Here is a 25,766-nt window from a genome sequence, read left to right on the forward strand (position 1 = left end):
TATCCACGCTAACACCCTACCCCCAACTCCATGCCCCCTTACCTTCTGCAATAACCTCTCGTGAGGCACCTTATTAAACGCCTTCTGAAAATCAAGAGAGACCACATCCACCAGCTCTCCTCTATCCACCGCCCTAGACACATCCTCGTAGAACTCCAATAAATTTGTCAGACACGACTTCCCCTTATAGAGTTACGGATTGTTAAAGGACGGTGGCAGTTGGTGGGAAGATGAGAAAGGGAGCGGTTTGGAGATAAGATAGAAAGCAAGATTTCAGAAGTAGAGGTAAGAATGAAAAGTGATAAAAATGGATGAATGAGATGAGAAGAAATGGAATAAAATAAATGAAATGGAGTGGAGCTGGAGGAGTGAGTTCATACTCTGAAGTTGTTGAGCTCAGTGTTAAGTCTAGAAGGCTGTAAAGTGCTCAATAGGAAAATGAGTGCTTTTCTTCCAGTTTACGCAATGTAATTATGGATGTTGTTTGATTGAATGGTGTTCCCCACGCTACATTATGCATTGCTATTTTCGCAATTACATTTGTAGGTCTGTGGTAACACTCAGTTTGCTCTGGCTCTAACCTGGGGGATGAATTCACCACTGGGGGGTTTAAATTCTCCAATACTTCCTCACTGTCCAAAAGACCCCTCATCTTCCTCCTACTTCATTACAAACAGGACCTCATGCTTTTTCTCATCTCCTCTATCCCAATACTACTTCAGCACTGTCATGCCCTGTGTGATTTTCATCCATCTGGGGTGTGTATCATATTGTTTACCTCACTCAGTATCCTTTCCTTGTGATACAGCCCACTGAATCTAGTTTGGAGCAGTTTGCTTGACAGAGTTGATAATACAAGCATTCTCTCTCCTATTGTAAGATGGGCCTTTCTGTCAGCCTGGCTTTCATACACTTCTGGAATGTCTTTAAATGTTTTCCCGCCACCTGACAGGCCCCATTCAGTCATTCCCTGAGATTTGAGACATATGTCGGAATTCTACTGCCTCATCTGCCACTGAATCAGAGCAGACAAGGGCTAGATGACAGAAATGTCTGTTGATCTCAGACGGGAATTTCCGGTCTCGCTCAAATGAGGCTGTAAAATCCCACTCAGAGTCCAAAAGGATAGTCGCTGACTTCACACTCAGCTACTTTTCACAAATTAATTTCAGTGATACTCTGATCTCGTGCTGTAGGCAAATTTGAAAGGACTACATTTGGTAGACTTATTTGGTGCATCCCTAATTGCAAAAAATAAAACTGGGAAGTCCTTTGTCCCAATCATGAGATTGTCTTAGCTATAAGCTTTCATCAAGGTTTTCAGAATTTGGTACCACCTCTTTAGTGTTCCCTGGGAGTCTGGTTGATAGGCCGATGGTTTGTATTGTTTGATCTTCAGACTATTCATGACCGCTTTGAATAGTCCTGACATACAATAGGACCAAGAGTCATATTTTATCTTCTTTGGTAAGCCACACATAGTGAAGAATTTGGTTAATTCCTCTCATATATTCCCCTAGGTCCTGGCTTCAGGGAATCAGGTGGATATATCCATGATAGTAAGCAAATATCGATCCTCATATTGTGCTCTTGACAACAGCTCTATGCAGTCGATTAGGATCCTTGTGAAAAGTTCTTCAAATGCTGTGATAGAGATCAAAGGTATGGTCTTGATTACGGCTTGTGGTTTCCCTGCTATCTCCACATGATCCCTGTTATCTGAAAGAGGTGATAGGTTCAACAGAGGCGCACAACATCCTTGTGTTGTCTGGGCCAATAAAAGTGTCTTTGGATTTGGCTTGGGTTTTCTTTAGAACATAGAACATTACAGCGCAGTACAGGCCCTTTGGCCCTTGATTTTGCTCCGACCAGTGGAACCAATCTGATGACCCTCTAACCTAAACTATTCCGATGTTATCCATATGCCTATCCACTGACCATTTGAACACCCTTAAAGTTGGCGAGTCCACAACTGCTGCAGGGAGGGCATTCCACACCCTTACTACCCTCTGAGTAAAGAACCTACCTCTGACATCTGTCCTATAATTACCACCCCTCAATTTAAAGCTATGTCCCCTCATGTTAGCCATCACCATCTGAGGAAAAAGGCTCTCACTGTCCACCCTATCTAACCCTCTGATCATTTTGTATGCCTCAATTAGGTTGCCTCCTAACCTCCTCCTCTCTAACGGAAATAACCTCAAGTCCCTCATAAGACCTTCCCACCATACCAGGCAACATCCTGGTAAACCTCCTCTGCACCCTTTTCAATGCCTCCACATCTTTCTTATAATGTGGCAGCCAGAACTGTACGCAATACTCCAAGTGCGGCCACACCAGAGTTTTGTACAGTTGCAACATGACCTCGCAGCTCTGAAATTCAATCCCTCTACCAATAAAAGCTAACACACCATACGCCGCCTTAATAATCTTATCAACCTGGGTGCCAACTTTCAGGGAGCTATGCACATGTACACCGAGATCTCTCTGCTCGTCGACACTACCAAGAGTCCTTCCATTAGCCCTATATTCTGTACTCCTGTTACTCTTACCAAAGTGAATCACCTCACACTTTTCCACATTAAACTCCATTTGCCACCTCTCGGCCCAGCTCTGCAGCTTATCTATGTCCCTCTGCAAACTGTAACATCCATCCTCACTGCCTACAACTCCTTCGACTTTGGTGTCATCAGCAAATTTACTAATCCATCCTTCTACACACTCATCTAGGTCATTTATAAAAATGACAAACAGCAGTGGCCCCAAAACAGATCCCTGAGGTACACCACTTGTAACTGAACTCCAGGTTGAATATTTCCCATCAACCACCCTCTATCTTCTATCAGCTAGCCAATTCCTGATCCAAACTGCTAAATCACCCTCAATCCCATGCATCTGCATTTTCTGCAGCAGCCTACCATGGGGAACCTTATCAAACGCTTTGCTAAAATCCATATACACCACGTCAACTGCCTTACCCTTATCCAGTTCTTTGGTCACCTTCTCAAAGAACTCGATAAGGTTTGTGAGGCAAAACCTACCCTTCACAAAACTGTGTTGACTATCCCTAATCAATTTATTTCTCTCTCGATGATTATAAATCCTATTCCTTATAATTCTTTCCAAAACTTTGCCCACAACAGAAGTAAGGCTCACCGGTCTATAATTCCCAGGATGGTCTCTACTCCCCTTGTTGTCCCCTTGTTCAAGATTTGCTATCCTCCAGTCTTCTGGCACTATGCCTGTAGCCAATGACGACATGAAGATCAAAGCCAAAGGCTTTGCAATCTCCTCCCTAGCCTCCCAGAGAATCCGAGGATGAATCCCATCCGGCCCAGGGGATTTATCTATTTTCATGCTCTCAAGAATTGCTTATTTATTCCAAAGTGTTCCCCAAACGGAATCTCATGAGCTATCCTCAAAAACCTCCTTCCTACCCTTGGTAGGTCATACAATTTGGTGTACTTCTCTCCATTTGTGCTCTGCATTAACATTTAGTGGTCAGCATTTTCTCATTACTTTGTTCTCCTGCACATAGTAACACTCAGGAGTGCATTATGCTTCCAATGTTGAGTACACAGTCTGATAAGGGTTGTCTTAATTTTGAGCTACACTGTTGCAATTCAATCAACCTTGTTAAACACATGGGTCTTGTTCTCTGTGTCTGTCTCAGTTAGCTTGTTAAAATTGGTATCAGATAATCTGATTTCACTGGCCTCATCCTGGGCTAGCAACTCCACCCCCCCCCCCCCCCCCCCCACCCCACCACCACCACCACCACCACCCTGTCTTACTGATGCAATCTGGAAAAACCTCAGCCTTTCCTGGGTCAATTTGTAATTTATCTCTGGCAGCTGTTTACCACATAAGCATCCCTACCATCTGTGATCCTGCTATATCATTCTCCAGAATGAATGAATGAATGCTTGCAATGGGTAAGGTTTCAACCACGGCTAAAACTACTTCACCATCTTCAAGCTACTCTTTAAGCTAATTTTTATTAAAGGGATTTATCTAATTTCACCGTGAATGCTGCTGACCAGAATCTTTCCTTCAATCAACCTTTTTGAGTTGAACACAGTGGTCTCATTCTCTGTGTCTGTCTCAGTCTCATTGAGCTTGATAAAATTGGTATCAGATAGCCTGATCTCGCTGGCCTCATATTGGCTCACAATTCGGAACAAATATCTTGGTCCCACAACATCAGGGATTGACTTGTGCCTGTGTCTAATAAGACTTTAATAACTTTTCCCATTCTATCCTGTCCACATGGAAATACTCCACTAGTGCACACAAAATCTTTAAACACATCTGCCACCTGGGGGTCACTCTGTCTCTGTACAAGTTGTGCACACATTTTCATCCCAAGTGTCTGCTTTTTCTCTTTGTGTATCAATCTAACTGGGTTCTCTTGCACTCCAGTGTCCAAATTATTCTTCCCTGGTTAAAATTAATAATGATGTGGATATGCCGGCGTTGGACTGGGGTAAGCACAGTAAAAAGTCTGACAACACCAGGTTTAAGTCCAACTGATTTATTTGATAGTAAACTCACTAGCTTTCGAGGTTTCCCTCTTCGTCAGGCGAATGGAGAGTTCTGGCCTCAGACAGAACATATAAAGCACGGACAGTTTACAGATGACTAATTAGAATGCAAATCTTTACACCTAACCTGCTGTTCAAGTCCTAAAGTGGCCGACAATGTGTGTGAAAGCAGCACTGATCACAGGTTAAAGAGATGTGTATTGTCTCCAGACAGCACAGTAAATGAGGTTTTACAAAACCAGGCAAGTCACGGGGGTTACAGATATTGCGACATGAACCCAAGATCCCGGATGAGACATAAGAAATAAGAAATAGGAGCAGGAGTAGGCCATCTAGCCCTTCGAGCCTGCCCTGCCATTCAATAAGATCATGGCTGATCTGTCGTGGCTCAGTTCCACTTTCCCGCCCTCTCCCCATAACCCTTAATCCCCTCTCTTATCAAGAACCCATCAACCCGCGTCTTAAAAATATTTAGCGAGGCAGCCTCCACCACTTCAACGGGCAGAGAATTCCAGAGATTCACCACCCTTTGAGTGAAGAAGTTCCTCCTCAACTCCGTTCTAAACCGCCTCCCCTTTATCTTGAGGCTGTGCCCCCTAGTCCTACTGTCTTTTTTGAGCGGGAAGAGTCTCTCCACCTCTATCCTATCCATCCCATTCATCATCTTATACGTCTCAATGAGATCTCCCCTCATTCTTCTAAACTCTAACGAGTACAAGCCTAGTTTATTCAGCCTCTCCTCATAGCTCAACCCCCTCAACTCCGGAATCAGCCTAGTAAACCTCCTCTGCGCTCCGTCCTCATGTGTGCGGAACTTGGCTATCGGTCTCTGCTCAGCGACTCTGCGCTGTTGTGTGTCGTGAAGGCCGCCTTGGAGAATACTTACCCAAAGGTCAGAGGCTGAATGCGCATGACCACTGAAGTGTTTGCCAACAGGAAGGGAACCGTCTTGCCTGGTGATTGTCGAGCGATGTTCATTCATCCGTTGTCGTAGCGTCTGCATGGTCTCCCCAATGTACCATGCCTCGGGACATCCTTTCCTGCAGCGTATCAGGTAGACAATGTTGGCTGAGTTGCAAGAGTATTTACCGTGTACCTGGTGGATGGTATTCTCACGTGTGATGATGGTATCCATGTCGATGATCCGGCATGTCTTACAGAGGTTGCTGTGGCAGGGTTGTGTGGTGTTGTGGTCACTGTTCTGAAGGCTGGGTAGTTTGCTGTGGACAATGGTCTGTTTGAAGGCAAGAAGTGGGGGTGTGGGGATGGCCTTGGCGAGATGTTCGTCTTCATCAATGATATGTTGAAGACTCCGGAGAAGACTCAGCACACGTGGAGCAGTTGAACCAGGGACACTCCTCGCCACAATGGATGTCTCGGCGCATTACACCAACATCCCCCACAACGATGGCATTGCTGTGACTGCCTCAGTACTCAATGCTGACAACTGCCAGTTTCCAGATGCAATTTTACAACTCATCCGCTTTATCCTGGACCACAATGTCTTCACCTTCAACAACCAGTTTTTCATCCAGACACATGGAACAGCCATGGGGACCAAATTTGCACCTCGATATGCCAACATCTTCATGCACAGGTTCGAACAAGACTTCTTCACTGCACAGAATCTTCAGCCGATGCTATACACTGGATACATCGATGACGTTTTCTTCCTTTGGCCTCGTGGTGAACAATCACTGAAACAACTATATGATGATATCAACAGATTCCACCCCACCATCAGACTCACCATGGACTATTCCCCAGAATCAGTTGCATTCTTGGACACACGCATCTCCATTAAGGACGGTCACCTCAGCACCTCACTGTACCGCAAGCCCACGGATAACCTCACAATGCTCCACTTCTCCAGCTTCCACCCTAAACATGTTAAAGAAGCCATCCCCTACGGACAAGCCTTCCGTATACACAGGATTTGCTCAGATGAGGAGGATCGTGACAGACACCTCCAGACGCTGAAAGATGCCCTCATAAGAACAGGATATGGCGCTCGACTCATAGATCGACAGTTCTGATGCGCCACAGCAAAAAACCGCACCGATCTCCTCAGAAGACAAACACGGGACACGGTGGACAGAGTACCCTTCGTCGTCCAGTACTTCCCCGGAGCAGAGAAGCTACGACGTCTTCTCCGGAGTCTTCAACGTATCATTGATGAAGACGAACATCTCGCCAGGGCCACCCCCACTTCTTGCCTTCAAACAACCACGCAACCTCAAACAGACCATTGTTCGCAGCAAACTACCCAATCTTCAGGAGAACAGTGACCACAACACCACACAACCCTGCCACAGCAACCTCTAAGACATGGCGGATCATCGACATGGATATCATCATCACACGTGAGAACACCATCCACCAGGTACACGGTAAATACTCCTGCAACTCGGCCAGCGTTGTCTACCTGATACGCTGCAGGAAAGGATGTCCCGAAGCATGGTACATTGGGGAGACCGTGCAGACGCTACGACAACGGACGAATGAACATCGCTCGACAATCACCAGGCAAGACGGTTCCCTTCCTGTTGGCGAACACTTCAGTGGTCATGGGCATTCAGCCTCTGACCTTCGGGTAAGCATTTTCCAAGGCAGCCTTCACGACACACGACAGCGCAGAGTCGCTGAGCAGAGACTGATAGCCAAGTTCCGCACACATGAGGACGGTCTCAACCGGGATCTTGGGTTCATGTCGCACTATCTGTAACCCCCGTGACTTGCCTGGGTTTGTAAAACCTCATTTACTGTGCTGTCTGGAGACAATACACATCTCTTTAACCTGTGATCAGTGCTGCTTTCACACACATTGTCGGCCACTTTAGGACTTGAACAGCAGGTTAGGTGTAAAGATTTGCATTCTAATTAGTAATCTGTAAACTGTCCGTGCTTTATATGCTCTGTCTGAGGCCAGAACTCTCCATTCACCTGACGAAGAGGGAAACCTCGAAAGCTAGTGAGTTTACTATCAAATAAATCACGTGGACTTAAACCTGGTGTTGTCAGACTTTTTACTAAAATTAATAACCCCAATCGGTTGACCATTTAATCCCCAGCATAATGTTGTTGTGTGGCCCAGTTTATTGCAGTGGAAGCATCTAACCCTTGTCATATCTCTTACCCCTCCAATAGATTCTATTTAATTTTGAGATGAAACATCCTTGGAATATCTAACTACTCTCTGTCTTGCTGGTCTATCCTCTCTCACAGCTTCCCAGTTTCTAGCTTTCTCCGATCTAAAGGATCTAAGGACAGGCTTTGGTCAATGAATCAGCTCATAGTCACGTGCCATAACTTGTCTGGTAGTTCTACATTTCCGTTCCTTACAAGTTCTAATCATTATGAATCGTTAAATTACTCCAATTGTCTCCCTAAGGACATCATGTGTTTTATCTATTTTAATGCATGTACCCACCTATCAAAATTATTTTGTTCAACTCTTTCGAATGTATGTCTGTACAGAGGTCGAAATTAGGTACGATAGTGATTTTTAAGGGATGTCTTGACAATTACGTGAATAAGATGGGAATAGAGGGATATAGTCTTCAGGAGGATAGCAAGTTTTAGATGGCCAGCGTGACTGGTGCAGGCTTGGAGGGCCAAAGGACCTGTTCCTGTGGTGTAAATTTCTTTGTTCTATATCTGCAATCCTGAACTCGTTAAGAATTTCCCGTTCGGTGGCACATTGGCTAGCACTGCACCTTCATAGGGACCTCGGTTCAATTCCAGCCTTGGGTGACTGTCTTTGTGAAATTTACACGTTCTCCTCGTGTCTGTTTGAGTTTCCTCTGGGTGCTCTGATTTCCTCCCAGAGTCCAAAGATGTGTAGGTTAGGTAGATTGCCCCTTATCATCCAAAAAATGTTGAGGTTAGGTCATGCAGGGAGTGGCCGAGGCGGAGCAGAGCGTCATTGTGAGTATAAAACTAACTTAACTCGAGGATCCGCGGCCTAGTCTGCAGGGAACAGTCGAAGGGCGGAGCAGTGTGTCACTGTGAGTATAAACAAGGTGATTGGTGGTTGCAGGTCACGTTTGCGTAAGTGCAGTCACTGTGACCAGAAGGTGGTTTGTGGAGGAGTTGCTGTGAGGGGGTGGTTGACAGAAGCCAGAGCGTGGTTGTAAAGAGTTGTTTTTCAAACTGGAGGCCTGTGACCAGTAGTGTGCATCATGTGGACATGAAGGCATTGGACTGGGGTAAACACACTAATGCAGCGGTGTGCCTCAGGGATCAGTGCTGGGCCCCACTGTTATTTGTCATTTATATTAATGATTTAGATGAGCATATAGGGAACCTGATGCTCCATCAGTGTGCTCACACCGACGAGAGACCATTCAGGTGCTCTTACTGTGGGACTGGGTTCAGGCGAGCATCTCAACTCACTGTGCACCAGTGAATTCACACTGGAGAGAGACCATTCACCTGCTCTGCGTGTGGGAAGGGATTCATTGATTCATCCACCCTGCAGAAACACAGGTGAATTCACACTGGGGAGAGACCGTTCACCTGCTCTGTGCGTGGGAAGAAATTCATTCAGTCATCCATCCTGCTGAGTCACCAGAGAGTTCATAAATAACTACAGTGGTTGCATTTTGCTGTTAATCACATCGAGGGCTGAACCATGTTCATTGGTGTGTAGAAAGATAGAAAAGAAAACCGCTTCTCTAAGATTGGCAGAATCTGCTAGGGTTTTTGTTTAATCAACCTAGGTGGTGAAAAACTGCAGCAGGCGACGGTGCAGAGGGACCTCGGGGTCCTTGTGCACGAGTCGCAAAAACCCAGCTTGCAGGTGCAGCAGGTGGTCAGGAAGGCGAATGGGATGCTGGCCTTCATAGCGAGGGGGATTGAATATAAAAGTAGGGAGGTCTCGCTGCAGCTGTATAGGGCATTAGTGAGGCCGCAGCTGGAGGACTGTGTGCAGTTTTGGTCACTGCACTTACGCAAGGATATTTTGGCCTTGGAGCGAGTGCAGAGGAGGTTTACTAGGCTGATACCGGAGTTGAGGGGGTTGAGCTATGAGGAGAGGCTGAATAAACTAGGCTTGTACTCGTTAGAGTTTAGAAGAATGAGGGGAGATCTCATTGAGACATATAAGATGATGAATGGGATGGATAGGATAGAGGTGGAGAGACTCTTCCCGCTCAGAAAGGACAGTAGGACTAGGAGGCACAGCCTCAAGATAAAGGGGGGGCGGTTTAGAACGGAGTTGAGGAGGAACTTCTTCACTCAAAGGGTGGTGAATCTCTGGAATTCTCTGCCCGTTGAAGTGGTGGAGGCTGCCTCACTAAATATTTTTAAGATGCGGGTTGATGGGTTTTTGATAAGCGAGGGGATTAAGGGTTATGGGGAGAGGGCGGGAATGTGGAACTGAGCCACGACAGATCAGCCATGATCTTATTGAATGGCGGGGCAGGCTCGAAGGGCTAGATGGCCTACTCCTGCTCCTATTTCTTATGTTCTTATATAGGAGGCGTAGTTAGTAAGTTTGCAGATGACACTAAGATTTGTGGCATGGTGGACAATGAAGAAAGTTATCTTTGATTGCAACGAGATCTTGATCAATTGGGCCAATGGGCTGATAAATGGCAGTTGCGGTTTAATTCAGACAAATGCGAGGTAATGCATTTTGGTAGATTGAACCAAGGCAGGACTTACTCAGTTAATGGTAGGGCACTGGGGAGAGTTACAGAACAAAGAGATCTAGGAGTACATGTTCATAGCTCCTTGAAAGTAGAGTCACAGGTGAACAGAGTGGCGAAGAAGGGATTCGGCATCCTTCATTTCATTGATCATTTCATTGAATAATGGAGTTGGGACATCTTTTTGAAGTTGTACAAGACATTGGTAAGGCCACACTTGGAATCCTGTGTGCAATTCTGGTCACCCTATTATAGAAAGGATGTTATTAAACTAGGAAGAGTGCAGAAAAGATTTACTCGGATGCTACTGGGGCTTGATGGATTGAATTATAAGGAGAGGCTGAATAGAGTGGGACTTTTTTCTCTGGAGCGTAGGAGGCTGAGGGGTGACCTTATAGAGATCTACAAAATAATGAGGGGCATAGACAAGGTAGATAGTGAATATCTTTTCCCAAAGGTAGGGGAATCTAAAACTAGAGGGCATAGGTATAAGGTGAGATACAAAAGTGTCCAGGGGGACAATTTTTTCACACAGAGGGTGGTGAGTGTCTGGAACAAGCTGCCCGATGTAGTAGTAGAGGTGGGTACAATTTTATCTTTTAAAAAGCATTTAGATAGTTACATGGGTACGATGGGTATGGAGGGATATGGGCCAAATGCAGGCAATTGGGATTAGCTTAGGGGTTTTAAAAAAAAGTGGCGTGGACAAGTTGGACCAAAGGGCCTGTTTCAGTGCTGTAAACCTCTATGAGGTGGGTTAGTCATGAAAAATGCATGGGGTTATGGGGCTAGTGGGGGGGGATGCTTGCCTGCTTCTGCAGGTGCTGGCAATTATGCCCTGGTTCCTCTTTGATTCTCTCCTGTTTGTATATTGGCTGTCTATCTTTTGCATTTTGTGACTCTCAAAATTAGCATCTGTACACTTCTACAGATCTCTCAGTCATCTCGGTAAGTTGTTTCCAGACGATAGAGCTATTTACACCTGATTCTGCCTGCTGATTTCAATGCTGGGAGAGGTCGCATCTCCTCATTCCTGTCTATTGCTGTCATTAGGCAGGTTTTTACCTGTTGCTGGGCACGTGACATATTACCTACCGTTCCATGTTAAATTCTTGTTCCTGCTATTTCTAGGCAGATCCATGACAATACTAATGTTTTAACTTTGGACCACGGGTAACCATCCACCATCCTCTCCCTATTGTGAAATGCTGTTAGTTTGTTTTATTCGGATGCTTTTCCTGACACGAAACTAAGTTCGTGAACATATTGAACTCTCACCACATTCACCATGTAATTCTTAGCACACTGGCATGGTTTGACTTTGATCCTTGTTTTGCACATAATATAGCTTCAGACTTTCTGGATCAGTATCAAACCTGAGCTAACCTCTGGTTTTAGAGAAGTTATTTTCAACGGAACTGTTAGCCCTGTCCCAACATCATGGTTCAGTACTTTCAGCTGTGATCTTACGCTGTGTATGAGGATGAACTTTATTTTAGAAGTTTAGAAACCCACTCCAAAAGATGGACAGGCCAAATTAATATATACGATATCATAATATATCTGATGGATTGCTCATTTTACTCCCCTCTAGGCATTTCAAGGTTGTGGCAAACCAAAGCCTCAGTCAGCGAGTCGCTCAGGTCGATCGGTCTCTGATGGGTTTAATGCTCGATTCAGACCCTATAGTCCTGAGGAGCGTCCAACAACAGCAGCTGGCACAAGCCTCGACAGATTGGTAAGTGGCTGAGTTTAGATGCGATAGTAATCACATCAAGTCCGAGGGCCCTGATATCTAATGAGCAAACATGTATCCAGAAGAAATGCTGAATACCGTATTTACGATCCAGCCATTTGTTTACATGTCTGCACCCACATTAGCTACTGCTAAAGTCGCACTAATCCCATTTTCCAGCACTTGTTCCATATCCTTGAATGTTACGACGCTTCATGTGCTCATTCAGATACTTTTTAAAGGTTGTATGGTTTCTGGCCTCCACTACCTTACCAGGCAGTGCATTCCAGATTCTCACCATGTTTCCTTAAAGCACCCCTGAATCATCTTCCGCATACTCGAAAACTTTGTCCCCTTGTGGTTGACCTCTCAACCAAGTGGAACAGCTTCTTCCTATTCACCTTGTCCGTACCTCTCATATTCTTATACACCTTAATCCAGAAGGATGTGAAGGCTTTGGAGAGGGGACAGAAAAGATTTACCAGGATGGAGGGCATTAGCTATGAGGAGAGGTTGGAGAAACTTGGCTTGTTCTCACTGGAACGATGAAGATTTAAAGGGGCCCTCGTAGAATTTACAAGATTATGAGGGCGTAGACAGAATCGATAGTCAGAAACTTTTTCCCAGGGTAGAAAAGTCAATTACGAGGGGGCATAGGTTTAAAATGCAAGGAACAAGGTTTAAAGGAGATGTACGAGGCACGTTTTTTTACGCAGAGTGATCGATGCCTGGAACTCGCTGCCGGGGGAGGTAGTGGAAGCAGATACGGAGTGACTTTTAAGGGGGGGTGCCTTGACAAATACATGAATGAGATGGGAATGGAGGGATATAGTCCCCAGAAGGGTAGGGGTTTAAGTTCAGGTGATTAGTGCAGGCTTGGAGAGCCGAAGGGCCTGTTCCTGTGCTGTAATTTTCTTTTTAAGAACATAAGAAATAGGAGCTTTTTCTTTGTTCCTATCCAGTCTGCCCCTATAGTTCAAATACTCTATCTCAGGCAACATCCTGGTGAATCCCCTTTGTAACTCCTCTAATGCTATCTCATCCTTCCTATAGTGAGGTGACCAGAACTGCACACAATACTCTAGCTGTGGCCCAACCAACACTCTGTACAGCTCCAACATTATCTCCTCACTCTTATACTCTATGCCATGACTGATAAAAGCAAGGGTCTCATATACCTGCTTAACTATCCTATTCATATGTGTTCAGTTTTGGTCACTTTGCTATTGGAAAGATGTTATTAAACTGAAGAGAGTACATAAAGAGATTTACAAGCATGTTGCCAGGGCTCAAGGGACTGAGTTATAGGAAGAGATTGGATAGGCTAGTACTTTTTATTTTGGAGTGTAGGAGACTGAGGGGTGATCTTATAGAGGTGTATAAGATCATGAGAGGCATGGATAGGGTGAATGCACTCAGTTTCTTTTCCCAGGGTTGGGGAATTGAGAACTAGATGGTTATGAGGGAAAAGAATTAGTGGGAACCTGAGGAGCAACATTTTAGACAGAAGGTGGTACGTATGTGGAATGAGCTGCTGGAAGAAGTGGTTGAGGCAGGGACATTGACAGCATGCTGTTATGACTGTAATGTTACATTCTGCACTGTCTTGTTTCCTTCTCTATGAATGGTATGCTTTGTCTATATAGCATGCAAGAAATAATATTTTTCACTGTATACTAATATGTGACAATAATAAATCATATCAAATCAAGCATTTATAAGGCATTTTGGACAGATACATGGATAGGGAAGGTTTAGCGGGATATGGGCCAAATGCAGGCAAATGGGGTTAGCTTAGATGGGCATTTTGTGCGGCATGGAGCAGTTTGGGCCAAAGACTCTGTGCCATAGACTCTATAATACTATACAATCTGCTCTGCTGCCTTCAGGGATCTGTGAATAGCTATCCCAAGATCAGTCTGTCCCTCTGAGCTTCCTACTGTCCTACCCTTCCTTAAATCTCTTGTCTTGTTACTTTTCCAAAGTGCATCAGATTAGAAGCCAACTGCCATTGCTCTGCCCATCTAACCAACCCATCTATACAGGTGACACAGTGGTTAGCACTGCTGCCTCACAGTGCTGTGTTTGTTTTCTGGTTTGGGTCACTGTCTGAGGAGTCTGCATGTTCTGTCCTGCCTGTGTGGGTTTCCTTGGAAAAAGAGTCCATTCCCCAATGATCATCCATCGTCTCAACCAGTTTATCTTGTCAACTTCTCTTCAAAAGGTATATTTGACATTTCTGACACATTGCTAAATTCTATGCAAACAATTAACCACATGTCCAAGAGGAGATAATTTACTAATCCTGCAGTGAGAGAGATTGACTATGTTGTCCTTTTGGGCAGCCAATTATAATGATTACCTGAGCTAGATGAAGTGTTCAGAGTTTTATGCTTAACAAAATCCACGTGCTAAGGCCATGAAGAGCATGGGCCTATGTAACTGTATGTGTTCCATTTTATTCAATTATTTTGTATAGAACCAGAGTTCCAATGGTCAATCTTTTAATATTGGAACTTATTCATAACTTAGGTAACGGATGTAAAAGAAAAACTTAAGAAGGCAAAGAAGTTTTGGTCGACTCTCCCGTACAGCTTGTGCAGTGATAACAGTTCAACAGATATGACTGAGCAGAATGAGTGTTGGAACGGAAGTAACAAAAGCAGGTGAGCATTGAGGCAAATCAGCGCAATTTTGTAACATAGAACCAGAGAACCATAGAAAATTACAGCTCAGAAACAGGCCTTTTGGCCCTTCTTGTCTGTGCCAAACCATTTCTTGCCTAGTGCCACTGACCTGCACTTCGACCATATCCCTCCACACCCCTCTCATCCATGAACCCGTCCAAGTTTTCCTTAAATGTTAAAAGTTACCACTTTATCCGGCAGCTCGTTCCACACTCCCACCACACTCTGCGTGAAGAATCCCCCCCTAATGTTCCCTTTAAACTTTTCTCCTTTCACCCTTAACCCATGCCCTCTGGTTTTTTTCTCCCCCAGCCTTGGTGGAAAAAGCCTGCTTGCATTCACTCTACCTATACCCATCAAAATCTTGTACATCTCTATCAAATCTCCCCTCGTTTTTCTACGCTCCAGGGAATAAAGTCCTAACCTATTCAATCTCTCTCTATAACTGAGCTTCTCAAGTCCTGGCAACATCCTCGTGAACCTTTTCTGCACTCTTTCAACCTTATTAATACCCTTCCTGTAGCTAGGTGACCAAAACTGCACACAAAACTCTAAATTCAGCCTCACCAATGTCTTATACAACCTTATCATAACACTCCAACTTTTATACTCAATATTCCAATTTATAAAGGCCAATGTACCAAAAGCACCCTATCCACCTGTGACGCCACTTTTAGGGAATTCTGTACCTGTATTAGATCCCTCTGTTCAACTGCACTCTTCAGAGTCCTACCATTTACCCTGTACGTTCTACTTTGGTTTGTCCTTCCAAAGTGCAATACCTCACACTTGTCTGCGTTAAATTCCATTTGCCATTTTTCAGCCCATTTTTCTAGGTGGTCTAAATCCCTCTGCAAGCTTTGAAAACCTTCCTCACTGTCCACTACACCTCCAATCTTTGTATCATCAGCAAATTTGCTGATCCAGTTTACCATTTTTATCCGGATCATTGATATAGATGACAAACAGTGGACCCAACACCAAACCCTGCGGCACACCACTCGTCACAGGCCTCCACTCAGAGAAGCAATCCTCCACAACCACTCTGGGTTCTTCCATTTGAACCAGTGTCTAATCCAATTTACTACCTCCCCATGTATACCTGGTAACTGAACCTTCCTAACTAACCTCCCATGAGGGACCTTGTCAAAGGCCTTGCTAAAACCCAGGCAGACAACATCCACCGCCTTCCCTTCATCCACTTTCCTGGTAACCTCCTCGAAAAACTCTAATAGATTGTCAAATATGACCTACCACGCACAAAGCCATATTGACTCTCCCTAATAAGTCCCTGTCTATCCAAATATTTGTAAATTCTATCCCTTACCACACCTTTCAATAACTTGCCCACCACCAATGTCAAACTTACTGGCCTATAATTTCCCGGATTTCTTTTGGAACCTTTTTTAAATAATAGAACAACATGAGCCACTCTCCAATCATCCGGCATCTCCCCGTGAATACTGATATTTTAAATATGTCTGCCAGGGCCCCTGCAAGTTCAACACTAGCCTCCCTCAAGGTCCATGAGAATACCCTGTCTGGTCCTGGGGATTTATCTACTCTGATCTGCCTCAAGACAGCCAGCACCACCTCCTCCCCTGTGATCTGTAAAGGTTTCATGATCTCCCTAACTGTTTGCCCTATTTCCGTAGACTCCATGTCCGTTTCTTCAGTAAATACGGACGCGAAAAACCCATTTAGTATCTCCCCCATCTCCTTTGGCCCCATACACAGTCTACCACACTGGTCTTCAAGAGGACCAGTTTTATCCCTCACTGTTCTTTTGCTCCTAACATACCTATAAAAGCTCTTTGGATTTTCCTTCACTCTGTCGGCCAAAAGCAACCTCATGTCTTCTTTTAGCCCCCCTGATTTCCCTCTTAAGTAGCTTCTTGCAGTTTGGACATTTTTTTTCCTAACACAATATTCAACTAATTCATGTGAGCAAGATTGAGAGAGAGAGAGAGATATTTGTGCTGACGGTAAGGCAGCTAGTGTTTGGCTATTTATTTATCTATTTATCCGTTAAGTTTTCTCGCGGGCTTTTTTTCTTAGGTTCCTTTTTACAGGGAAAGTGGAAGTGGGCCACTGGGTAGTCTGGGAGTTTGAGGTTTTTTTTATTTTAATATAAAAGTCACTTACCTGGGGAATCGACCTCATTGTGTGACTAGAGCAAATTTGAGAGAGGGTCAGGCAGTTAGTGTTTGCTTATTTATTTATCTATCCATTAAGTTTAAGTTTTCTCGCAGGCTTTTTTTCCTTTATAAGTTTTCATTACTGGGAAAACTGCACAGGTGCCTGGCGCCAGCCAGTGGTGAACGGGAGCTATAAAGAGCAGGCCCCTCTATACAGTTGCAGCGTTGAGAGCAGGCACAGAGTGAGAGGGAGCAGAGTGAAGGCTGAAGGGATTTGGCTCAACGGGCTTCGGCGTAAACAGGCAGAGGCAGGGTAGGTTCTGTTCTTCGTTCTTCCAGCAATTTAAAGAAAGGGGTAATTATGAGTGAGAGGCCAGTTTGTTGCTTTCGGTGTCGGACGTGGGAGTTCATGGAGTCGCCTAGCCTCCCGGAAGTCCATATCTGCGCCAGGTGCCTCAAACTGCAGCTCCTGAGGGACCGCGTTAGGGAACTGGAGCTGTGGCTCGATGACCTTAGTCTAGTCAGGGAGAATGAGGAATTAATAGAGAGAAGTTACAGGCAGGTAGTCACACCAGGGCCACGGGAGGAAGCCACATGAGTCACGGTTAGGAAGGGTAAGGGTCACGTACCAGAGAGTACCCCGGTGGCTGTCCCCCTTAACAGTAAGGGCTGGGTGACAGACAGGAGAGGGGAGGGGAGAGGGCAGTCAGTGAAGGGATCCCCTGTGGTTGTTCCCCTCCAAAATAAGTATACTGTTTTGGATGGGGGTGGGGATGACCCTCCAGGGGTAAGCCACGGTGACTAGGTCACTGGCATGGAGTTGGGCTCTATGGCTCAAAAGGGACCGAGGGGGACTAGGAGAGCAATTGTAGTGGGGGATGCAATAGTTAAAGACACAGACAGGCAGTTCTGTGGGCGTGAATGAGACTCTAGGATGGTAGTCTGCCTCCCTGGTGCCGGAGTCCTGGATGTCTCTGAGCGGGTAGGTAGCATCCTAAAAGGGGTGGGTAATCAGACAGACGTCATTGTCCACATTGGTGCAAATGACGTAGGCAGAAAGTGCAGGGAGGTCCTGTGAAAGTAATTCAGGAAGTTGGGTACTAGGCTAAAAAGCAGGGCCTCTAGGGTAGCAATCTCTGGACTGCTCCCAGTGCCATGTGCTAGTGAGGCTAGGAACAGGGAAATTGTACAACTGAACACGGGGCTAAAGGACTGGTGCTGGAGGGAGGGTTTCAAATTCATGGATCACTGGGAAGTCTTCAAGAGAGGATGGCACCTGTACAAGAAGGACGGGTTACACCTAAACTGGAGGGACACGAATATCCTGGCTGGGAGTTTTGCTAGTGTGGTTCAGATGGTTTAAACTAATGTGGTAGGGGGATGGGGATAAAAACAATAGATCAATAAACATAGAGGCTGGGGACGAGCTTGGGGCCAGGATAAGGCTATCAAAGAGGAAGAGCATTCTGGGGGAGGATGATCTCAATGGGTCTGGAGTGCATCTGCTTCAATGCAAGGAGAATAACGGGCAAGACAGATGAACTTAGAGACTTAATGCTTATGTGGAACTTGGATGTGGTTGCAGTGACGGAGACTTGGTTAAACGGAGGACAGGACTGGCAGCTGAATATTCCAGGGTGTATGTGTTTTAGGCGAGACAGAGGAGGGGCTAGAAGAGGTGGGGAAGTTGCAACACTGGTTAGGGAGTATATTACAGAGGGTGGACAATTTAGAAGGGTCATGTAATGAGTCACTGTGGGTGGAGCTCAGAAACAGGAAGGGTACAGTCACTATGCTGGGGGTATACTACAGGCCACCCAACAGCCCACAGGAAGTTGAGGAACAGATATGCAAGGAGATTCTGGACAGGTGCAAAAAAAAAGGATTGTTGTAGTGGGAGACTTTAATTTCCCTTGTGTAGACTGGAAAGTGCTTAGGGCTGGGGGTCTGGATGGGGAGGAATTTATAAAATCTTTGGAACAATATGTTGATAGCGCAACTAGAGAGGGGGCTATACTGGACCTAATACTGGGAAATGAGCCCGATCAGGTCATCAAAGTTTCAGTAGGGGAACATGTGGCAAATAGTGAGCACAATTCTGTAAACTTTAGGATAGTAGTGGAAAAAGATGAGTGGTGTCCTATGGGTAAGGTGCTGAATTGGGGGAAGGCTATCTACAGCCGGATTAGGCAAGATTTGGTGGCTGTTGATTGGGAGAGGCTGTTCGAGAGTAAATCCACATCTGGCATATGGGAGTCTTTTAAGAAGCAGTTGATGGGGCTGCAGGACAGGCATGTGCCTGTAAAAAGGAAGGATAAGAAAGGTAGGATTCTAGAGCTGTGGATAACCAGTGAAATTGTGGGTCTAATCAAAAAGAAAAAGAGGCATACGTAAGGTCCAGGCAGCTAAAAACAGACGGAGCACTGGAGGAATACAGAGAAAGTAGAAAAGAACTCAAACAGGGAGATAGAAGGGAAAAAGGGGGTCACAAAATGTCCTTGGCAGACAGGATTAAGGAGAATTCTGAGGCATTTCATACATACGTTAGGAACGAGAGGGTTGTCAGGGAAAAAATTGGACCTCTCAGGGACAAAGGAGGGGAATTATGCCTTGAACCCAAGGAAGTAGCTGAGATCCTAAATGAATACCTTGCATCAGTATTCACAAAGGAGAGGGACATGTTGACTGGTAGTGTCTCAGAGGGATGTGTTGACCCATTTGAAAAAATCTCAGTTACAAGGGAGGAAGTGTTAGGTTTTTTAGGAAACATTAAGACAGACAAATCCCCAGGGCCTGATGGCATCTATCCTAGACTGCTCAGGGAGACAAGAGATGAAATTGCTGGGCCTCTAACAGAAATCTTTATCTCTTCACTGGACACAGGTGAGGTCCCAGAGGATTGGAAGATAGCAAATGTGGTCCCGTTATTTAAGAAGGGTAGCAAGGTTAACCCGGGTAATTATAGGCCGGTGAGCTTGACGTCTGTGGTAGGGAACTTGTTGGAGAAGATTCTCAGAGATAGGATATATGCACGTTGAGAACGGAATAATCTCATTAACGATAGACAGCATGGCTTTGTATGAGGGATGCCTCACAAATTTGGTTGAGTTTTTTGAAGAGGTGACAAAAACGATTGACGAGGGAAGAGCCGTGGATGTCATCTGTATGGATTTTAGTAAAGCGTTTGACAAAGTCCCTCATGGCAGGTTGGTGCAAAAGGTTAAATCTCATGGGATAAAAGGTGAGCTAGCTAGATGGGTGGAGAACTAGCTTGGCTGTAGAAGACAGAGGATAGTAGTGGAGGGGTCTTTTTCCGGTTGGAGGTGTGTGACTAGTGGTGTTACGAACATAAGAAATAGGAACAGGAGTAGGCCACCTAGCCCCTCGAGCCTGCCCTGCCATTCAATAAGATCACAGCCGATCTGAAGTGGATCGTTTCCACTTACCTGCTTTCTCCCCATAACCCTTAATTCCCTTATTGATCAGAAATCCATCTACCCGTGACTTAAACATATTCAACAAGGTAGCCTCCACCACTTCAGTGGGCAGGGAATTTCAGAGATTCACTACTGCCTGAGAGAAGAAGTTCCTCCTCAACTCTGTTCTAAACTGAACCACCCCCCTTATTTTGAGGCTGTGCTCTCTAGTTCTGGTTTCCTTTCTAAGTGGAAAGAACCTCTCTACCTCCATCCTATCTAGCCCCTTCATTATCTTACCTGTCTCTATAAGATCACTCCTCAGCCTTCTAAACTCCAACGAGTACAGGCCCAATCTACTCATAAGCTAACCCCCTCATCTCTGGTATCAACCTGGTGAACCTTCTCTGTACTCCCTCCAAGGCCAATATATCCTTTTGCAAATAAGGGGACCAAAATTGCACACAGTACTCCAGTTGCGGCCTCACCAGTGCCCTGTACAGTTGCAGCAAGACCTCCCTGCTTTTATATTCTATCCCCCTCGCCATAAAGGCCAGCATTCCATTCGCCTTCTTGATCACCTGCTGCACCTGCAGACTAAGTTTTGCGATTCATGCACAAGGACCCCCAGGTCCTCTGCACAGTAGCATGTTGTAATTTTTCAACATTTAAATAATATTTCATTTTACTTTTATTTCTTCCAAAGTGGATAACCTCACATTTGCCAACGTTATACTCCATCTGCCAGATCCTCGCCCACTCACATAAGAACATAAGCAATAGGAGCAGGAGTAGGCCATCTAGCCTTTCGAGCCTGCCCCATCATTCAGTAAGATCATGGCTGATCTGAGGTGGATCAGTTCCACTTTCCCGCTTTCTCCCCATAAACCCTTAATTCCCTTGTCTGTCAGAAACCTATCTACCCATGACTTAAATATATTTAGCGAGGTAGCCTCCACCACTTCAATGGGCAGAGAATTCCAGAGATTCACCACCCTTTGAGTGAAGAAGTTCCTCCTCAACTCCGATCTAAACTGTGCTCCCCTTATCTTGAGGCTGTGCCCTCTAGTCCTGCTACTCTTTCTGAGCGGGAAGAATCTCTCTACCTCTACCCTATCCATCTCTTTCATTATCTTGTACTTCTCTATAAGATCCCCCCTCATCCTAAACTCAAACAAGTACAGACCCAGTCTATTTAGTCTCTCTTCGTAGTCCAACCCCCTCATCTCCGGTATCAGCGTAGTGAACCTCCTCTGCACTCCCTCCAAGGCCAAAATATTCTTGCGCAAGAGCGGCGACCAAAACTGCACACAGTACTCCAGCTGCGGCCTCATCAGTACCCTGTACAGTTGCAGCAAGACCCTCCCTGCTTTTATATTCTATCCCCCTTGCTATAAAGGCCAGCATACCATTTGCCGCCTTGATCACCTGCTGCACCTGCAGACTGGGTTTTTGCAACTCATGCACAAGGACCCCCAGGTCCCTCTGCACTGTAGCATGCTGCAGCTTTTTGCCCTTTAAGTAGTAATCCGTCCTACAATTATTTCTGCCAAAGTGGATAACCTCACACTATCCAAATCTCTCTGCAGACTTTCCGCGTCCTCCACGCAATTCGCTTTCCCACTCGTCTTTGTGTCATCAGCAAACTTTGTTACCCTACACTCAGTCCCTTCCTCCAGATTGTCTATGTATATGGTAAACAGTTGAGGCCCCAGCACCGATCCCTGTGGCACGCCACTCGTCACCAACTGCCAACCAGAAAAGCACCCATTTATTCCAACTCTCTGCTTCCTGTTAGATAGCCAATCCTCAATCCACGCATACGCTTTACCCCCAACTCCATATACCCTAATCTTCTGCAGCAACCTTTTGTGAGGCACCTTATTGAACGCCTTCTTGAAATGTAAAAACACCACGTCCATCGGTTCCCCTCTGACGAATTTACTAGATTTTTATGAAAACGTGACTAGTGCGGTTGACAAACACGACTTCCCCATCATGAATCTATGCTGTGTCTGCTTGTTCGAACCATTCCTTTCCAGGGCTCTGTACCGGGACCTCTGCTATTTGTGATATACATAAATGATTTGGAAGATGATGTAGCTGGTGTGATCAGTAAGTTTGCGGATGACACAAAGATTGCTGGAGTTGCGGATAGTGATGAACATTGTCAGAGAATACAGCAGGATATAGATAGGCTGGAAAATTGAGCAGAGAAATGGCAGACGGAATTTAATTCAGATAAATGTGAAGTAATTCCATTTCGGTAGACCTAACGTAGAGGGGAGCTATACAATAAATGGCAGAACCATCAGGAGTAAAGACACACAGAGGCACCTAGGTGTGCAAGTCCACAGATCCTTAAAGGTGGCAGCACAGGTGGAGAGTGTGGTGAAGAAGGCATATGGCATGCTTGCCTTTATTGGACGGGGCATAGAGTATAAAAGTTGGCATATGATGTTGCAGCTGTATAGAACGTTGGTTAGGCCACATTTGGAATACTGCCATGAGAAGTGAACCAGTGAATAGCTGTCAGTTGTTTTGTTTGTGTTCGCTTGTTCTTTCCTCAGGGTGTTATCCTACCCGAGCAGAGTTAAGCTGCCTTATAAATTTCAAGCAGTGTTCGGCAGCTAACTATCTGATACCATCCACTGGTGCATTCTTCATGGCAATCTCTCTAACAACCATAATTCGCTTGCCAATCAGTCGGCACTCTCTTGCCATGCAATATAAATTTGATTTTTTCCTTCATCTTGGCATTCTTGCAAGTTGTTCCGATGAGTGCAAGACAAAAAGCTTCACAAAATGCCCCTATTTTCATCAATGCTCAGGTTCTGTCCCTCAAAACAATTACTCATTCTACCTATATCATATTCCACCACACGTCTGAAGATAAGAAATGGGAGCAAGGCATTTTGGGCCTTCAGGCCTGCTCCACCATAGAGTCAGAGGTTTACAGCATGGAAACAGGTTCTTCGGCCCAACTTGTCCATGCCGCTCTTTTTTCTTTAAACCATTAAGCTAGTCCTAATTGCCTGCGTTTGGTCCATATCCCTCTATACCCACCTTACCCGTGTAACTGTCTAAATGCTTTTTAAAAGACAAAATTGTATCTGTCTTTACTACTACCTCTGGCAGCTTGTTCCAGACACTCTCCACTCTCTATGGGAAAAAATTGCCCCCTGGACACTTTTGTATCTCTTCACTATCAACTTAAACCTATGCCTTCTAGTTTTAGACTCCCTTATCTTTGGGAAAAGATTTTGACTATCTAGCTTATCTGTACCCCTGTTTAGTTTATAGACTTCTATAAGATCACCCCTCCTACGCTCCAGAGGAAAATGTCCCAGGCTATCCAGCCTCTCCTTATAACTCAAACCATCAAGCCCTGATCGCATCCTAGTAAATCCCTTCTGCATGCTTTCTAGTTTAATAATATCCTTTCTATATATAATAGGGTGACCAGAATCGTACACAGTATCCCAAGTGTGGTTTTACACGTTTGTGTTGTACAACTTCAACAAGATGTCCCAACTCCTGTATTCAATGTTCTGATCAATGAAACCAAGCATGCTGAATGCCTTCTTCACCACTCTGTTCACCTGTGACTTCACCTTCAAGGGGCTATGAACCTGTACCCATAGAACATTACAGCGCAGTACAAACCCTTCGGCCCTCGATATTGCGCCGATTTGTGAAAACCAGTCTAAAGCCCATCTAACCTACACCATTCCAATATCATCATGTTTATCCATTAACCATTTAAATGCCCTATATCTCTTTGTTCTGTAATTCTCCCCCAACACCCTACCATTAACTGAATAAGTCCTGCCCTGGTTCAGTCTACCAAAATGCATCACCTCGCTTTTATCTAAATTAAACTCTATCTGCCATTCGTCAGCCCTTTGGCCCAATTGATCAAGATCCCGTTGCAATCCAAGATAACCTTCTTCACTATCCACTATGCGACCAATCTTGGTATATCATCTGCAAACTTACTAATTATACTCCCATATTCTCATCCAAATCATGAATATAAATGACAAATAACAGTGGACCCAGAACTGATTCCTGAGGTATACCATCGGTCACAGGCCTCCCTACAACCACCCTCTGGCTTCTATCATCATAGATCATAGATTATCTGAATGCACGAAGCATTCGGAATAAAGTGGATGAGCTGGTGGCGCAGATCAGCACCAATGGATACGATCTGGTGGCCATTACAGAGACGTGGCTGCAAGGTGACAGGGACTGGGAGCTGAATGTCCAGGGGTATCAAGTGTTTAGGAAGGATAGGCGGGAGGAAAAAGTGGGGGGGTGGGGGGGGCGTAGCTCTGCTGATTAAGGATAGCATCAGGGTGGTAGTAAGGGATGATACAGGAACCAAAGAGCAGAACGTGGAATCGTTGTGGGTGGAGATTAGGAACAGCAAAGGGAGGAAGACGCTGGTGGGTGTCGTCTATAGGCCCCCGAATAATGATCTGGAGGTGGGGCGGGCTGTTAACATAGAACATAGAACATTACAGCGCAGAACAGGCCCTTCGGCCCACGATGTTGCGCCGACCAGTTAAAAAACAATGACCCTCTAACCTAAACCAAACCCTTACCATCCATAAACCTATCCACGGATCTCTTAAACGCCCCCAAACTAGGCGCATTTACAACTGCAGCAGGCAGGGCATTCCAATCCCTCACCACCCTCTGGGTAAAGAACCTACCCCTGACATCCGTCCTATAACTACCACCCCTTAATTTAAAGCTATGCCCCCTCGTGCTAGCTTCCTCCATCCGAGGAAAAAGGCTATCACTGTCCACCCTATCTAAATCTCTAATCATCTTATATGTTTCAATAAGGTCCCCTCGTAGCTGCCTTCTTTCTAACGAAAACAACCTCAAATCCCTCAGTCTCTCCTCATAGGACCTCCCCTCCATAACCAGGCAACATCCTGGTAAACCTCCTCTGCACCCTCTCCAAAGCCTCCACATCCTTCCTATAATGTGGGGACCAGAACTGCACACAATACTCCAAGTGCGGCCGCACCAGAGTTTTGTACAGTTGCAACATGACGCTGCGGCTCCTAAATTCAATCCCCCTACCAATAAACGCCAATACACCGTATGCCTTCCTAACAACCTTATCTACTTGATTCCCAACTTTCAGGGTTCTATGTACACATACACCTAGATCCCTCTGTTCATCCACACTATTCAGAGTCCTACCGTTAGCCCTATACTCTACACATCTGTTATTCCTGCCAAAGTGAATTACCTCACACTTTTCCACATTAAACTCCATCCTCCACCTCTCGGCCCAGCTCTGCAACTTGTCCAAGTCTCCCGGTAGACTAAGACACCCTTCCTCACTATCTACCACACCTCTGACTTTGGTGTCATCAGCAAATTTACTAATCCACCCAACTATACCCTCATCCAGATCATTAATAAAAATTACAAACAGCAGTGGCCCCAAAACAGATCCCTGAGGCACACCACTTGTAATTGAACTCCATGAAGAATACTTACCATCAACCACCACCCTCTGTCTCCTATCCGCCAGCCAATTCCTAATCCAATTTCCTAGATCACCCTCAA

General features: G+C 45.3%; 1 protein-coding gene across 2 annotated transcripts in view; it reads left to right on the plus strand.

Moving 5' to 3' along the window:
* gpc4 (glypican 4) overlaps nucleotides 1-25,766 on the plus strand; it is a 195,649-nt gene that overhangs the window by 151,364 nt on the left and 18,519 nt on the right. For both annotated transcript variants that reach the window (XM_080187977.1, XM_080187978.1), the window contains exons 6-7: nucleotides 11,790-11,933; nucleotides 14,463-14,596. In XM_080187977.1, coding sequence (XP_080044103.1) covers nucleotides 11,790-11,933; nucleotides 14,463-14,596 — 278 coding nt within the window. The remainder of the gene's footprint in view (nucleotides 1-11,789; nucleotides 11,934-14,462; nucleotides 14,597-25,766) is intronic.

Source organism: Carcharhinus amblyrhynchos, chromosome 4 (genome assembly GCF_965287045.1).
Source record: "Carcharhinus amblyrhynchos chromosome 4, sCarAmb.v2.hapA, whole genome shotgun sequence".
Classification (NCBI taxonomy): domain Eukaryota; kingdom Metazoa; phylum Chordata; class Chondrichthyes; order Carcharhiniformes; family Carcharhinidae; genus Carcharhinus; species Carcharhinus amblyrhynchos.